The sequence below is a fragment of the Thalassophryne amazonica genome, chromosome 13 (genome assembly GCF_902500255.1).
Source record: "Thalassophryne amazonica chromosome 13, fThaAma1.1, whole genome shotgun sequence".
NCBI lineage: Eukaryota > Metazoa > Chordata > Actinopteri > Batrachoidiformes > Batrachoididae > Thalassophryne > Thalassophryne amazonica.
The window spans coordinates 32,588,174-32,606,770 of NC_047115.1; the positions used below are offsets into that span (position 1 = coordinate 32,588,174).

The window sequence follows — 18,597 nt, forward strand, 5'->3', positions numbered from 1 at the left end:
GGAGAGAGAGCAGCTATTTTGAGTTTTATCTATTACATGATCCATTAGAGCTCAGCCTTTCTAAGAGCATGAAATATTTATCAAAATGTTCAACCAAAAACACTTGTAAACTCTGATGCTGCAACTAAGGTGAAGCAGCTCTCATATGTATGTGCTCACATGTGCTCAAATGGTATCTGTGCTGTTTTTTTTAACCCTCTGGAGTCTAGGGTATAAGTGGCTGTTTTTGACTACTTTTGGTTTTACCTTTATAATTTATCTTTACAAAATGCTTACCTGGCCTTGTTTGGTGTCATTTTTTTTTTCAGCACAACCTCACCTGCGTGACTTTACAGTTTCTCATTCATTCTGACCTACTGTATTAACACAATGAACCTAAGATCACACAAAAACATAAAATCCAAGTCGAAAAAAGTTTGGGTTTTTTTTGACTGTGAAAACCACAAACTTGTTTGAAGAATCATTTTCATAACTTAAAATGTAAATATAAATTGTAAATTTCAAAAACATATGTACAAATGAAGCAAAAAACAAAGTTAAATACAACTATTTACATAAATGCAGAAAATGTTTCAGACTTTTTTTGTACAATTATTTACAAAACAGTCAGATAAGATTTAGAATGCAATTATAAATTGTACATTTCAAAAACATACAGTGCAAGAAATGCTAAACTATTTACGAAACAATCAGATGTCAAAATAAGATGCAACACAAATTATTTGTGCCACTCAAAAAAAAAAAAAAAAAAAAAAAAATTCCTTGCCAACATGAAGGCACCGTTGGCACCTCAATCTGCCTTTTGTGGCCTTTTGACGAGGATCTGTGCCTATCACAATTGGCACAGGAATGTGATTCTGGCTCCTGTTCTGTGAGACACCTGACACACCAGCTCCACCATAAAGTCCTTGTGTGTCATGAGCTGCATTTGCTTGACACTGGTGATCTCACAATGCAAGATGAATGCATTTGTGGTTGCAATGTCAAGGAAATGCAGCAACACTGTCCTATACCAGTGTGCAGTTTTCCGATGGGTGGAGTAGTACTGGATGAGCTGGTCAGATAGATCGACTCCACCCATGTTTTTATTATAAACCAGCACTGGGGTAGGACAGGGAATGTCTTTCACCGTCCAGCGTCCATCCTTCGCATCCTTCACCCTTCTCCGCACTGTCTCACCCGAAAACGCATGATGGATGCTGGAGCACACAGACACCTCCCTTGTGTCCATCCACTTTACAAACACCAGAGGCCCCTCTCTTATCCATCTTATAGATCCTCTTTCAGATTTTTTTGTGAGAGCATTTGCCCTCCTTCTGGGGCATCCTTGTCTGTTCTCCCTGTATGTGCCACATGCCCCAAACTTCATGTTAGCCAGGTTCATGAACAGTTTGGGACTCGTGTAAAAATTGTCCATGTAAATGTGGTACCCAGTACAAAGCGAGGATGGCTGGATCAGGTTCATGTCCACATCGTATGACAGCCCATGCTCACTTGTGGTCACAGTCTTGCCAGTGTAAATGGTGAACTTGAGTGTATAGCCATTACTTGAAACAGCCAACACAAAAAGTTTCATGCCCCATTTTGTTGGTTTGTCCTTCAAATATTGAGTCATTCCAGTTTTAACTTCATCACTAGCATCCTTTCATCCACTGACAGCTCCCTCCTCGGGTGGTAATAAGCCCAGCAAGCACTGAGGATGTCCACATAAAGAGGCCTGACTCGAAACAGTTTGTCATGACCTGCTGCTCCCGTTTTTCTATCATTTTCTACATCCTCATCTGGATCAGTTAGGTGGACGTTCCAGAATATCGATCTAAATCTGTCCCTCGATATTACTTTTGCTGGAAAGGGCACAGACAAAATATTATTTTGTTTCCAAGTAGTCCTGGAGACTTGGCAGTGACACCAATGACATGTATATCAGAAGTCCAAAAAATATGTACAGATCTTCCATTTCAATGTCTGTCCAGTTGTATTTTTTTCTCTAATGTCTTGTTTTTTGCAGCAATTTTATTGGTGTTGGTGCAAATTGTTCTAACTGTGTCAGTTGCAAAAAACAAAAGAAAAAGGTCTTTTGGACTTTGGGTGAAAAGTGTATCAACATGGACTCCTGGTGTTCTCTGAGGCTGAAATCTGCTTAATGCTGGAGCAGTGTCTGCATCCTGCGTGTCCAAGTGGAGATCTGGATCTGGAAACAGAAGCGCGCACTCCAACCCTCTGTTTGGATCTCCGTGCGCACATTGGTGGATCCACCTGCTTTGGTTGTTTCTCCAGAACAAAAGAGGGATCATCTCTTTCAGCACCAGAATCCTCAGTCTGTTTCAGACTCTGACAATGCACCGCACACTCCGTCTTCCTCCAGTTCAAAAAATAACTCAAGCACTTGCTCCACATTCATAAAATGCCTCAGTTTTACAAAAACAAAACAAAACAAACAAACAACAACAAAACATTTACCACACATGCTTTCCACCAATAATAAAGAGAAAGTGACCACACAATCAGACCCATGTGGGGTGAGTGGGCTGTGCATGAGCTTGTGCATGCATAAATCAACAGTCTCCAGAGGTCTTGGAACATAAAATGAGGACCACACAATGATGAAATTGAACAGGAGGTCAGTCCATTGCAAGATACTTCCCAACCAAGGGAGGTACCTATTTACAACAGGTCAACTGTTACTATGCAGATAAGATGCCTTGTCCAAGGAAACGTTAAGATAGCCTGAAGCACACACCTGGAACCAAACTCCTGCTCAGTACTTAGAGCAGATGCACTCACACTCAAATAACATTTTGCCTTTATTATTTTTGTTGCCAAAATGGTATAAATTTATTTAAGCACAAATATTTTATTCTCCACTATACAAAAATGTAAGGCTCAAACACATGCATGTGGAGCCAAAAATGACTGGCACCTTGAAAGAGGTGGCATGTGATGAAGTGCTGCATACTCACAGAAATAAATATTTTGGTTCAAACCGGCTGTGGATTTTGAGTCCAATGGGAGAGTGTTCCCTAATTTAGGAGCAACACCAAGACATAAAAAGCACAATCCAATTTAGTTTTGAGTTTGGAGGTGGAGCAGCTCACTCTACAGAAGGCATCTGAGAATTCTACCTTCGGGCGTACAGCATGTGTTCAGCCAAACGCATGTGCACCTCGGTGATATATTATTGGATTCTGCAGAGGCGGCAGTGCTCCAAGACCTTGGTGTTGTTGCCAGGTCAAGCCCAGTATATGCCAGAGGCATCGCTTCTGCCATGAGTCAAGTCTCTGTCACCTAACCTGTTACCTGTAGAGACTCTGGGTATTGCAGGGGTGCAAAAACACAGTTATGATGGTCTCTGTGCACACTGCAATCCCTGCAGCAAACGTGTTGACCATAGCTACGACTAAATTAGTCTAAGGTCTTGGTGATACAACTAGAGATATCTGCATTAATGCACTGCAATTTTAGAGACAATGCCACCCAAGTAGCAAAAGGTCTCCAGAGTATTTTGACAGACACTTGTCCTGCATGGGGCACTTTTTGGAACCAGACTTTCATCTTTTAACTGAAATAATGAAGCTGAAATGTTGTCCAGATTGGACTAATTTTTAATCTGTTTTGTGTCCATCTTGCTCCAAACCAGCAGTCATAATCGTGGCGATACAGCATATGTGACACCATAACATCTCTCGTGTTGGATGCATATTCAGTTCACTAATTTGCACCCAGAATCTGTAAAATGTGTTTCAGAGACTGTGCTTGTCACATAAAATTTTGTGGAGGCACATTTCACAGGAAAAGCTTCATTTCCTCTTGAGCAGCTACAACAGGCTATGGCGCTGACTTTGTGCATGCATGTGCATGGGGAGGAGGATTGTGTTCAGCTAAATACTTTAATGTACTTTCATTTTCAGTCAGAAAGGCATGGTGTCAGCTAAAGCTAGCAATGCACCAGCTAAGAAAAACCTTCTGGGGTGGGACAAAGGGAGAGTGATGACAGGGCTGCACTAAGCCCCATACTAGCGGTTGGCTGCATTTCTGAGGAAGCATTCAAGAGTGAGAATGAGCATAGTTTTACCTAAATACCAGCCTTCCTCCATCAGTCTTTTTGTCTCATTTCACACTTCATAAACTAGGGACATTTACAGGGCTGACAAATGCGACTGATATCAAATTGCCTGTTGAACACTGGCGATGGCCAAAATTAGTTGGATGCATAGTTTTCATTACAAGGACATGAAAGTAAGAATGCTTTAATTTACACCAACTTAATCTGAGTTGTCTGCTTATACTGTGACTGAAAAGCACGCATCCATTTTTTTATTTTATTTTTTGGTCCAGATGCCCCAGCCTTGGATAAAGCAACAATCATGGAAGAGAAACCCCACAAAACAGGGAAAAAAAGAAATGAAAACTGAAGAAGGTTTATGACACAATCCATAAAACAGACATTAGATTTACATGTAGCCAATTTATGAAGAACTATAAAGGGCAGTTCCCAGACAGAGAGGGTTAAATGATATTTTAATTGGAATGCAGACGCATGTATCATCTTCAAAAGTTGACCCCACTAGGGCAATGAGTTGACCTTCATTAAAGGCTTATTATTAATGACGTATATATCATGTCTCATTGTAAATTTTAAAATGTATTTTAAATTTCTATTACATAGATATGGATTTTTTTACTGATACCTATACAAGGTATTTTTTGTCATATTTCCCATTATTATTATTATTGTACAAAAAGCTTTCCTCCCCTTACTATTCTCATTCTTAGTAGAGAACGTCCTGATCACGTCCTGATCTGATTGAAGTGAAACTAAATGCGCTGATCAAGGCTTTTTATTGATTGATTGTATCAGATAAAGTAAATCTGAATCACAAAATCAGTGCACCTTTCCCTTTCCTTCGTTTCACATGCATGGTGCCAGCGGAGTGCACAGCCTTTCAGCACTGCTTCTAAGTTCACCACAGAGCAGCAGCACACATTTTAATACCACAACACCACCAAAAAAGTAAAAAAAAATAAAATTTTCAGGAGCAGTTTGGATATAAGTCTGTTTTTGTTGTTTGTTTGTTTGTTACGTTAATGTGATTAAAATGCGCTCGGACCAAGTGCAATATCTCAGAAAACAAGTATCAGATCAGAAGTCAATATCAGCAATATGAATATTAAATTATTCAAATCTGGAATGCAGAGGAAGAGAAAAAGAATTAAAGATCAGGAATGTCCTTGATCAGATCGTTCTTAATTCTTAGGTTTTTGTAATACCCCTTTTCTTTGCAAAATATTTTATTTCTAATTTTCACATTCATTTTTAAATAAATGCTTGCCATTTTTCAATATGATCACATTTGAAAAATAGTGAGTTGGATAAGTTTGTAGATTTTGAAGCGCTACGTCAGTGCGTAACACAGGGCAGGTGTGGTGGCCAAGCAGTCAGTGCGCTTGTTTCTAGAGCCAAAGGCTCCCAGTTCAAGGCCACTCCTGCACACTTCCCATGTAATGTGGAGTAGTGTCAGGAAGGTCATCCAGAATAAAACTGGTCCCAACTAAGCATGCGGATCCGTATCAGATTTGCTGTGGTGACCCGGCATGAGAAAGAAAGAAGCTGAAAGAACTTACTTTATTGCATAATAAAGGCAGCACATGAAACCCAGCCTTTGAATTTTATTGAAAATCTGCCACCGAGCAAAAAGTCTGTGAACATGGACGAAGGATATCTCCTTGTTTTAACCCATCCCATTTATATACTGAAAAACCATCGGCCTAATTTATCTGTAACAGTAATTAGAAAAGCTGAGTTCAGCTGAACCAAGCCGGTCAACAGGGACATGGTTAAAAGGGTGACAAATCTGTCCGACAAGATCACCTATGCTGGAAAATGTCACCTAATTCTTTAATTGACAAAAATACTGTGAGATCAGCTACAGTTTTACCCAGAACAATTTATTAGCAACAGCATGTGACAAAAAGAAGAAGAAAATAAAAACTGATATGTGGTGAAGACAGCCGAATATGTACCGTATTCGCTAGTCAGAGCACCCAGGGCTCTCCACACGAAATTTTGCAGAGAGGGGTTGGGCTGATGCATGAGCATGGCCAGTATTTGTCGGAATGCTCATTTCAATAAATCATCACAAAAAAAAAATCACAAATAACTCACCTGCTTGTGTCCATTGTTTGTCCTTTTCTCATTCATTAAATGTGTTCCTTGTAATTAATTTAATTTCAGGTGGGCGCTTAACCAATTTTATTAAAAAAAAGGGGGTGGGCTGATACGGTATTTGCTAATTTCAACAAACCAAATAATGAAAACTATTGTTTTCACACATTCTTACCTTGACTTGTCCTACAAAAACGTTGGCCTCTTCTTCTCGGACAGTAAAATTAGTGGCACCATCAGGGTCAAAAACTGGGTCATTGTCATTCACGTCAGTGACCACGATGCTCACAGTGGTAGTGGATGTCTGGTGGGAAAGAGAGAAACAAAACAAAACTACATTAACATTAAGATTTATATTAACCAGCATTTTCAGAATAAAAAAAAAGTAAAATACATATAAAGGTAAAAAGTGAGTCTTGTACTCTTTTTACTGAAATTTCAAGATGTGCTAGTTACAGTAGCACATACAGCATGTGTGACCACGGTATGATGAGGTAGAGGCCAGTTTTTTCGTGGCCACCTTATACTTTCCCCAATGGATGATTTTCAAGATGCGATAGAGCAGTGCCTACGCACATGCGTGATGACGTCACAACTCGCAGCGGTTAGGGAGACGCGGTTTCATTCAACAAGAACTGTCAAGAAACTTTCTTGTGTGGTTGGAGTTGTGTGGAGGTAGGAATTGCCTTTTGAATGCTTGAATAATGATGTCAGTCGTACAAAGAAATCAAATAATAGTGAAAACATGTTCATTCCACCCAGAATGTTGGTATTTTGGTCGTTGAACTTTCCTAGCAATGAATGTAAAGCCCCGGTCGCACGGCACTAACGAAGGACACCAAAGCCAAAACGAAACAAGAAATCTGAACTTAAGTTAACTTCCAGAGACATTGTTTAACCGGCGTCCAGCTTCTATCAGTCTGCCGCTCCATGAGGCGTCATAACAACTGATTGGTTAGCCGCTCCGTGAGGCGTCATAACAACTGATGGGTTAGCTGCTCCGTGGGGTGTCGTAACAACCGATCAGTTAGCTGCTCCATGAGGCATTGTAACATCCAATCGGTCAGTCGCTCCATGAGGCGTCATAACAAGCTATTGTTTCTAATTATGCCAAACACATAAGTAAGAGGCTCACTAACCAATACAGTACAACCTGTACTTCAGAATATATATGCTATAGTTGTGTTTTCTAAGTGTAATAAAGGTTTACAATCAGAAATAAGACAGGAAAAAGTAAAGCGGTAAAATTTTCCACACACATTTATTCAAAACACACAGTAAACTATAATAAACAACTGTTTTGACAATTTATAAAGGTAATTTGGGCTCTTGTGTGAAAGACGGTACAACAAAAAGGTTCAAACAATAAACACAAATGTCTTTTGTCTTCATCTCAAAGACAAATGTCTTCTTGTCTTCATCTCAAAGCAATTTCTGCCTGCTATTACACAAAGGTCACATCACAAACTTCTACTTCTACTGTGTTTTGGAGTGTTCTGTCCTGCTCTGAAAGCAGCTTTGACACTGGCCCATGGCCCATGTACACTCTGAGGAGCGGCCCCTCCCCCCTCGCTCCATTGATATGGTAAACAGTGCTTTAGACCGGAACGAGAGAGCTTGCCACAGGCTTATTCAATAACATTCACAGGTAATAAGGAGTGGAACATCTCTAAAACTCACACACTCTGTGTTTGAGCACATGAGATTGTCATCAGAGTCCCTCCGTCTGCTCCCTCTGCTCACTTTCACTGATCGCTGTGCGTAATGATGCAGGGCGCATTGGAGCAAGCAGCCAGATGGCTATTCAAATGGCCATCTAGTAACACATCACTGCTAAAAACGATCTTTGGTTTATCACGTGAGGTAAATCTACCCTACGAGTGGATTTTGGAAAACCATGTGACAGTGAACCAATTCTGATTGGACACTCACATTGCGCACGTCATCACACAGCTTCTATGAGGAGTACAAAGATGGCCGACTTCTGGCTCGAAAGTTCGCGGAGTTAACTTTTCAGAAAAGAAAGGTATGTTTCTTTCTCATATCATTAAAAAGTTACTTATAATTTAGTAAAGCTTGGTCTCAGCCATTGTATACGACGGCGTTGGCCCCAGAGGGTTAACACACGGAATTAATGAACATTAATGATTCACCAAAACCTCGGGATTACAGCTGCAACATGTACACATTTGACATTGTCCACCTTTAAGAGAACACTCCATCACCACGGCCTGAAAGACTGTAGACCAAGAAGGATGACATTACTCTCATGTCTACATAAAGAAGCTCCACAAAACTTGAAAAGTATACAGCTGATTACCAGGACAAAGGCCAAGCCTTTTTTAATGTCAGTTTTGGATTAATGGTTTCCTGTTTGGTCGACAGCCTTTTAGGTCATGGTGATGGAGCACTTTTAAAGGTGGACAGTGTAACATTTCTATCTGATGTCTTCAAGTTCTTCATCAATTTCTCACTTGTGATCCTGTAGTTCAGTTGACCTTTAGTACAATAATTTGTTAATTTCTGGTGTGTTGGTTTAGGTTTCTTTTTACCTCTTTCCTCCTTCTTGATGCAAAGTCTGTATGGTCCCAATGTTCTTACATTTTTGCCCAATAGAGGAGGAGTTGGGCAAAAGTGAAGGTTTTTAGCCATGGTGTACAGTAGGCATGCGGAGATTAATTGATATGAATTGGTATCTACGTACAAATGTGCGTGATGCAAGTGTATCGATTCATTCAGTGTGCATCGATTCAATTGATGGGTGAAATTGTGATAGCATCACTTGCTGTGTGCTTGCATCGATTTTTTTTCCAAAGTACATTGAATGCACCATCCCTGCTTCGCATTTTGTTTTGAACACATATGGAAGCCAGAAAGCACATTTCTACCACAACAAAATGGATTGAGATGGAATGAAATTTTTGATGCACCTAAACTTTTAAATCAGGCGTTTGAAGATACTTTGGCTGTTTTAAAAAAGATGGGAAATGGGAAATGGACTGGATTTATATAGCGCTTTTCCATCTGCATCAGACGCTCAAAGCGCTTTACAATTATGCCTCACATTCACCCCGATGTCAGGGTGCTGCCATACAAGGCGCTCACTACACACCAGGAGCAATAGGGGATTAAAGGCCTTGCCCAAGGGGCCTGAGTGATTTTCCAGTCAGGCGGGGATTTGAACCCATGATCTTCTGGACTCAAGCCCAACACCTTAACCACTAGACCATCACCTCCCCCAAACTTCACATGACGCACGTCGTTTGTAAAGAGGCCGTGCTGCAAAACCACATGGCCGCTGCTGATCCACTCGTATTCCTCAGATTGAAAACCTCCAGCAAAACTCTGGTGAAAGAAGTATCTCAAATTACTTTTGCCAAGGCGGTACTCTGTCAGTGAGTGACTCACTTTAAGTCACTCATTGAGAGTGATGTTGTTTTACTGTTTACTGTTTAAGTTCTGACAGTGTGATTAAATAGGTTCCACATATGAGGGATCTGCTTTCTGTTCCATAATGTTGAATCTGGTAAATTTGCCACTTTATAAGGAGTAAAGCAAATCCTCTGCCTCTAGTAGAATCAGAAGAAGAAGAAGAAGAATACCATAGTACCATACTGAATTGCAGCTTCTTATTTTCTATTTAAATTTTTGGTATAATTTCTTTGCATCATGTTGAATCACATCGTTTTGCACCAAATCACATAGTGAATTGTGAGGGATTGATTCGCCATCAAATACATATCAAAACGCAGCAAATCGCGAACGGGGTGAATCACATCGCATCATATCGTCAGTATTGCTATATGTATCGCATCATATCGTCAGTATTGCTATATGTATCGCATCATATCGTCAGTATTGCTATATGTATCGCGCATCATTTCATCAGTATCGCTATATGTATTGCATCATATTGTCAGTATTGCTATATGTATCGCATCATATCTTCAGTATTGATATATGTATCGCAACATATCATCAGTATTGCTATATGTATCACATCATATCGTCAGTATTGCTATATGTATCGCATCATATCATCAGTATCGCTATATGTATCGCATCATATCTTCAGTATCGCTATATGTATTGCATCATATCTTCAGTATCGCTATATGTATCAAGATGTGTATCGAATCATTGTCAGTGATAAGATTCACATGCCTAGTGTACAGTATAAAAACCTATGTCCGCACCTGTACATATAAACATATTTATATCAAGACCAAAGTGATGGTATGGGTTTATGGCTCTGGCAATATGGCTAGCAACAGCAACTTTCTGATAAATCATTTCAGCTAAAATGTCATCAACGACTGAACGCATATAGACCAACTCCAATGATATCAAAACTGAAATTAGAATATTCTCAGATAGGTTTGGGCTGATCCCTTCACTCATCACCAATGGCTGAACAACATGCTGATGTTTATATGTTCAAGGGGTTTTCATGGGATGTTCTGGCCCGATGGGGCAAACATTCAGATCACACTCAGATTACATTGCTACAACAACAACAGCAGCAGTAAAGTACCAAAGATCCCCATCCCCCTATCCAGAGATGACTCACCCCATCGCCCTGGGACTGCATCATCCCTAATGTTTTACCATCAACATCGTCATAGTCCAATGAATTAGACATCGTTCACTCATAATGTTAAATGCTTTGTCTTCAGTATAAACATGTAACAAAATTGCAAGTAATAAGTTTCAGAGGTATTTCAGAGCCCTTGTAATTTAACGGCCTTCTTTTTTCCTTTTACAATGATGAAATAAATGTAATTATTCAGTGATAAGGGACAACAATTCAATTCACCATTAAAGCTGTTCATTCAGTTGGAGTGCTGGTACGCACAACTGTACAGCAATTAACTGTTAGACACTGACACAGCACACATGCTTTTTTAAAGTTGTTCTATCCTTACACAATGAGAATATGCGCAGTGTATGAGGATGAATCTGCATCGAAATATTCATGTAAATGGCCTCTTATGAAGGTAAAAAGATAGATTGTGAGTTGGCCCTTACAAGAAAAATACTTCCCAAAAGTCGTTACCCTGGTAGTTGACAAATATGATGGAACATGTCACAATGGAAATGACCTACTTAATGTCACATTCATCTCACTCTCTTATGGGAATGCCTTTGTCATTGTTGTCTTTGGGTTTTTGAGATCAACGTAATTAACTTTTTTTTGTATGAACTGACAACATACCGTAAACCATACCACCCACCACAAATAATACCTCTTTTTCTCTTTTCAAAGTAAAGTCACAGATAAACATCAGTTAGTGATAGGATCTCCTTAAATTTCATTTCATAGAAGATATGAACACCAAAACCCCTACCTCTACGGCAATGAGTGTGATTAATGAGCTATAATTATTCACTGAACATAAAACAGACGGAGCCCTGTGAAGTCTCATCTTCTGTCTTTAATTTGTTTGAGATCCTGAGGTTGCTAATAATACTTTAACTTTTAAAGTAGAGGCAACATTCAGGGACTGTTATGGTGTGGCTGCAAAGGAACACAGATTACATCACGCGTCAGAGGAAAAAAAAAGGACCTCACAGGCAGTGTCATCCTTATAAACAGAGATCTTTTCACCTCAGTTCACCTCATGTCAGAGAGTCATGATGATTAAACTGTCTTTTACTTTAACAAAAACACATACATACATACATGAGTGGGATAATTTGCAGGGGGAAATATCAAGGGATAAGGGGGTCTAGGACTTTGGAAATGAGTGAATTTTTCGCTACCATTGTTCCTGTGTGGTTTCCATAAAGGCATGCCGGTTTGATTTTAAACTAGCTTAAAGCAGTCAGATTCCACCAGGACCAGCCATTTTCTAATATTTACTTTTTTCCATTGAGAAAGAAATGAAGAGTGTGAACTTGCCAGGCAGAACTTGCATCTGGAAAAGGAGAAAATAGGAAGGTCAGACCCTGAACATCAAGATATTTCACCATTACTTCATTGTACAAACTTACAACTTACAAAGTACTTGGAGACTTAACCCTCTGGGGTCTGAGGGCATTTTTTTTGGACAGTTCACTCGCCTGGCATAAATGTTTTATTATTGCTGTTAACAGCTCTCCCTGCATCCCACAATCAAGTTTTATGTCTCTTTTTTTCAGGACAACCTGTACTTTCAAAATATATATGCTATAGTTGTGTTTTATAAGTGTAATAAAGGTTTACAATCAGAAATAAGAAAGGAAAAAGTAAAACGGAAATAATTTTCCACACACATTTATTCAAAACACACAGCAAACTATAATAAACAAGTAACACATCACTCCTAAAAACAATCTTTGGTGTGTCACGTGAGGTGAATCTGCCCTACGATTGGATTTTGGAAAACCATGTGATGGTGAACCAATTCCACCTGGACACTCACACTGCTCACATCATCACACAGCTTCTATGAGGAGTACAAAGATGGTGGACGGTGGCTCGAAAGTCCGCGGAGTTAACTTTTCAGCAAAAACAAAAAACAAGTTTCTATCTCATATCATTAAAAAGTTATTTATAATTGAGTAAAGCTTGGTCTCAGCCGTCGTATATGGCATCGGCCCCAGAGAGTTAATATCTGAATGTCCAAACAATATATCGCTGAACAAATGTGCAAGTTTGAAATCTACATCATTAAATTGTCATGTATTCAGCACCATGTGGTGACATAAATGAGGACAACAGGTTGGACATATAAATCAGTGGTTTCAAACATGAATAACCCAAGAGCCGTGGGTCAGAGCTCATCTTTCCAGCACAATATATATATAAAAAAACTATTTCATAAAACTGTAAGTGAACAAGATCTCTGAGATTCCTCCTCAAGTAAAACAACTATTTAGATTTCCAGCTGAATCTTTCCTGATGAATAAAGCCATGTTCTCACTTTTGCACATCTGCATCCCAGAACAGGTACTAGCCTTGGCTAAGGAAGTAAATGTGAAGCATCACTGTAAAGCACTTTGTGCATCTGAAACCTGAAGAAACCAAAGGTTTTATTTTTTGTGACCTTCAGAAATCTTTATTAACATAAACAGAATAATAATGTGGCTGTCTGTGCCAAAAAACATTTAACTGCCTTAACAACGTGATATAAGTTTGCATGTCTTGTAACCTGTGAAAATAACTAAATAAACACTGATTAAAAAAACAAATTATTTGATTTACAACTAAAAACAGCTAATGACTAGCTTATAACGCATACAGTGGTAAAAGTATTCACCCTCAGCAGGAACATAGCATGTGGTCCATTCTACTATCACAGATAAGGGATATGACATGATATGATAGAGTTTGTGTGACACCGGACTGTAGACAGAGACGATAAAAACAAGCCTAACCTTCAGTGAGAGTGACAAGTTTTGCTACATCAGACTAGCTGCCTGAAAAGACGTAAAAATGACACGACACCTTTCTGAAAAAGTCAGAGATTTTCAATAAGTATGACCTGATCAGGGTTTTTGACACTATTTTCTATTGTGTAATAATAAGTTATAGTCACTATAATCCTTATAAGCTTGCCTTGCATCAGTGAGAAGCTGGATGTCTAGAAACCTCCTACTTTTAAACTCTGATAAGACTGAAATGATTGTCTTACCGCCTTGTTGAGTCAGTTTTGGTTAAATTTGGTATTTATCTCTATTTTCTCATGCAGTTTTCATTAGGTTATCACTTGTTTGTTTTACTATTAATACTTGTTTAGTTTTGCTTTACTATCTATGCTCCATGTTTTCTGATCAGTTTGTCATGTTCCAGTTTGGTGTATTTTGTCTTCAGTTGTAGCTCTGTTCCTAGTTCTCCGTTCCACTCAACACCCTGCATCTGCTCTGTTCTCATCCCTCTCACATCTCTGTCTGTGTTGTCACATCATTCCACTAGCTTTATGCCCTGTTCTCACACTTTGTTCCAGTCTGCTTTGTGTTCTCACTTACTTACGCTCTTGGCACCTGTTCACATATCTTTGTCTATTACATCACTCCACATTGCGCACTCCCTTCCTCACCATCTTGTCCCATCCGCACTCTTTGTTCACTAGCCACACCCTCTTCTAGATTATTCCTCACGTGCACCTTGTTATCAGCTGCCTATTTAATCTCCACCCAGCCACCACACATTTGCCAGTTTGTTGTCGCTCTATGCACACATCCCAGCCGCTGTATTTTGTCCTGATTTCTTGCCTTGCCGTGTACCATGTTCTGCTCAGTTCTCCTCGACCACGCCTTTTTGCCTCGCCCTTGATAACTGTGTTTGCTCGTGCCTTTGAACCCTGCCTGAATATGACTATGTTCTTTACAAACCCATATTGTGCTTCTGCTCCGCTGACTGATCACCTGTGTGCTGAACCTGAACATGGAATAAAGACCATGATTACTCACACGCCTAAACCAAGTCTGGGAGTCTGCTTCGCGGGTCCAACCGCTCTTGGTGTCGGGCAACCGCCCGCCCTGACACTTTCTCTTGCCGTTCCCCTGTTCTGTGGAATGATCTTCCTGTGGAGACTTTCAAGTCGAGACTTAAGACGCACTTATTTTCTCTTTCATATGGCTAGCATACTGGGATAGTATAGTTCTATGCGTTTTAGTCTTTTAATGAATATTATTAGGAAACGGAGCGGGCCACGGTCTCAACTTTACCTACATTCTGGGTCTTTTAGTGAAGCTTAGGGCTAGTGGCTGGTGATCACCTTAGTATTTCCTGTTTTTCTTGTTGTTTAATGCTGACAAAGTATACAGTATTTCTTGTCTTTCTGATGCCTGATTCTGTTTTTTCTCTCTGTTTAAGGTGCAGCTCCATCCAGAGATGGGTGTAGTATTTGTGCTGGAGACCCTCCTGTCCTGTGCACTGACAGCATTTCCTGTATATTCGTTTTGTGAATTGTTCTGTCATTTGTGTCTGTAGCATGGCCCAAGCAGAGGGTCACCCCTTTGAGTCTGGTCTCCCTCTTCCTCAGAGGGAGTTTTTCCTTACCACTGGTGCTCTGGGGGTTAATAAGGTTAGACCTTACTTGTGTGAAGTGCCTTGAGGTAACTTTGTTGTGATTTGGCACTATATAAATGAAAATAAATTGAAATTGAAATTTTGATCCAAGTCATTCAGTATTGAGTATCTGCTGAAATTGAGTTGACATCAGACACTTGAATTTTACAGCCCAGCCTCATGCTTTTTTATTTTAGTATTTCAAACCCTACCGCTTCCCCTAACCCTAACCTAACCCACTCCTTTCTCCTAACTATAACCCCCACAGACGCCCTCCCCTCCACGTCACTACAAATTTCATGATACCGTCATGAAAATGTGGTGCCAATTTAATGACAGGAGCATGAACTAATAGACTAATTTACCTTTTATGATGCCATCATGAAATGGCATGAAGCTGGGTTGGTATTTTCCTCTGTATTACACTTGTGCAGAGCACATTGCAAGCAGATTAAAGTCAATCCAATGTACATGCTTGGCAGTTAAACAACTCTGCCATGTACTTAGAAAAAAAAAAAACATCTTCAATACAAGCTGCTCCGAAATGTTTTATTTATTTATTTTTCAAAATATAAGTAAACAGATGCTATGTATATGGCTCATCAATTGCATTTACCACAATGTTTCAGTAGTAAAACTAGGCCACAAAGTAATATGGATTGAATCATGTTTTAGTTTCATTACCCAAGGCCAAAATATGACCATTGGGTATTGCAAAGACTTTGTGTCTGTCCATCCATCTGTCTGTCTGTCTGTGCTGAGCATAAATACATTGCTATTACTGCCAGGGTATTCAAATTCACAGGGACCATTCTTGGGACACAGACTTTGGACAAGTTCAAAGATGGCTAACCTTGACCTATTTTAAGAGGTCAAAAGGTCACATTCTGTTTCCTATTTTTATACTCATAAGGCCGAGGGTATGTTAGTGTTGCATTATATTTTATAATGTTATAATTGTAGCAAAAATTTCCAATCCAGAACAAAATAGGCTGTAGTAACTGATCATACATGCTATGGACTATATTGCTCAGGAGCAAAGGCCACAGCTAGCCCTCAGGCTGTGAGTTTGAGACCACTACTTTCATCCATCCCGTAAGTGCTACCACCACGTCTTTCATGATAATTTGCACCAAAGTTTAGCACTGATTACGTATAAAAGTTCTTAGTACCATAATTCATCTTAGTTCTTCGCTTCAGTACTCTCTCCCTCAGCCTACATTTCTCCAATTTTGACAGCATTTCTGTCTCCATGTAACATTTAGTCCACCAAAGGCAGTCTGTAATTAACTCAGCAGACAATATGTTTGTCAGACACACACCCACACACAAAACACAAGTAGCCACTCATACAATCACTAGGGGAAACTGGGGCACACTAAATCACAGGGCACAGTGAATCAGTAGCTATATCTGCAAAATTACATATATATTTGCAACAGTTATGCCATATTTTTATGCATAAAGACATCCCCCTTATAAATAAGTGTTTTTCGATACATTAAGGGTAAAACTAAGTTGCAAGTGAAGTCAGTTTTTTTCTATCAAAAGTAAATTTTGTGGATGTCAGTGTCTTTGTATTTATTTCTCACAATAGAGGAAAGGTGGTCCAAAAATTGTTATTAGTTAGAAGACTACCCCGTCCAACTGATGAGCATGTGTTATGTCTTCTCCAGGCTATCAGCTATTTGATAACATGACTCATGTGTGTCACATGCACCCGGGGCACAGTGAATCAGTCTAGAAAGTGATTTACTAAGCCCCAGTATCAAGTGGATGACAAATATTACTTGTTGAAGCTTACACATATATTTTTCCATGAACTCTTTCCATAATTTGTGTATATAAACAACTGTTTCACGTTTGAACAGAAATTATGACAGTTGTATTTATAATAGTTTCTAAAGGACTTATATCACTATAATATGTATGCATCAGCATATATTTAATAATTTTGAAGAAATCTTTATAAACATGTGTTTATTCATTATATTCTAACTTGATTCACTGTGCCTCGGACACTGATTCACTGTGCCCCGTGAATTAGTGTCAGGGGCACAATGAATCAAACATTTTAAAACTGATTTTAAACACCTGTAAATTACACTTAGGGAGACATAAATAACACAACCTTATAAACAATAACTTGCTGTATTAAATCCACAATAGAATGACCTAAATCTATGCATAATGTGTTTATTCTGCCACAAAACAACATTTCTGATCCACTGTGCCCTGGCTTCCCCTGCAGATCTGTTCATACAATCGATAAGGCCAAAGAGCATCAGTTTGTGATTACCTCACTCAGGGCTGTATGTTCTTTCTTCCTCAATTTACTTGCACATTGCTCTCTGACTCAGTCACACTCTATTCTCTGAAATGCTGCCACACACCCACAGCACAGCACAGCACACCCGCCTCGTGTAGCTCTGTGTGACCAACCTACAGCCTGTAAAGTTGCTTAAGGATGGAACAGTTATGTGTATCCAGGTGAGATGGGGGAAATCCGCATCACTCACTGCTATTGGCCGAGAGCTCATCAGCTAATGTTCATTACCGATCACACATGGCGGCTTCAAGGCAACCGCATTTCACCTCTGTCTGGAACATGACTGAGCCAATGGAGGTGGAGTCTAATTAAATTACAGCAGTTTATATGATTAGCAGCTCTCGGTGGGCAGTGGGAGCTGTGATCATTCACTTTCACTTGTCTGTCTGCTGTTTCTTGACACTGAGTGGTAAAGACAGCTCTGTCAAAGTAAGCGAAATGCATTTATTCTAATCTTATACCCCTGTACAACTTTGTACTGTTTTCCATGTGGAGCAGATAGTTCTTCAAACCACTGAATGCCAACACAAAGGGAATTCATTAACATTTCAGAGCATTTAATGTGTTTGCACTCATTTTTGTGCCCATTTCATGGAAATCGTAAGCTTTTCCTAAAACAGAGTACCATTTGGCACCAACCCCAAGCATAGCATATTGTCTAAATCGATGTCAGATCCACTGCTAAGGTCCATTGTCGACTTAAACACTTCACATTTGCTTCCATCAAAGCACAACAGACTTTTACCACATGGTCGAATGAACATCACTCCAAACATTCATACTTGAAACCATAGAGACAGAAACGGATGTTAGAAAAGCTGTATAATACACTGACCTCTATCAACTCAGTGTGTCATTAAGTGAAATTAACACAGCCACTGGCATCTTCATTAGCTACACTTTGCTGGTGCTTTGTTAGACCCCATTTTTCCTGCCTGTAGAACTGCCTAAATTCTTTGTGGCATAGATTCAGTAATGTGACTGAACATTCAGAGAGCATCAAACAGTTGCCACACTGTTACACCATCAAGTTAAGTGCGGACCATGCAGTGGTGTCATGTACCACTGCATACACCACACCATGAAACCACCTTGGCAGACAACTGGTCC

General features: G+C 39.6%; 1 protein-coding gene across 3 annotated transcripts in view; it reads right to left on the minus strand.

Moving 5' to 3' along the window:
* The window catches only part of pcdh15a (protocadherin-related 15a), a 707,751-nt gene that overhangs the window by 186,395 nt on the left and 502,759 nt on the right, over nt 1–18,597 (minus strand). For all 3 annotated transcript variants that reach the window (XM_034185498.1, XM_034185497.1, XM_034185496.1), the window contains one exon: nt 6,339–6,467. In XM_034185498.1, the coding sequence (XP_034041389.1) occupies nt 6,339–6,467 (129 nt within the window). The remainder of the gene's footprint in view (nt 1–6,338; nt 6,468–18,597) is intronic.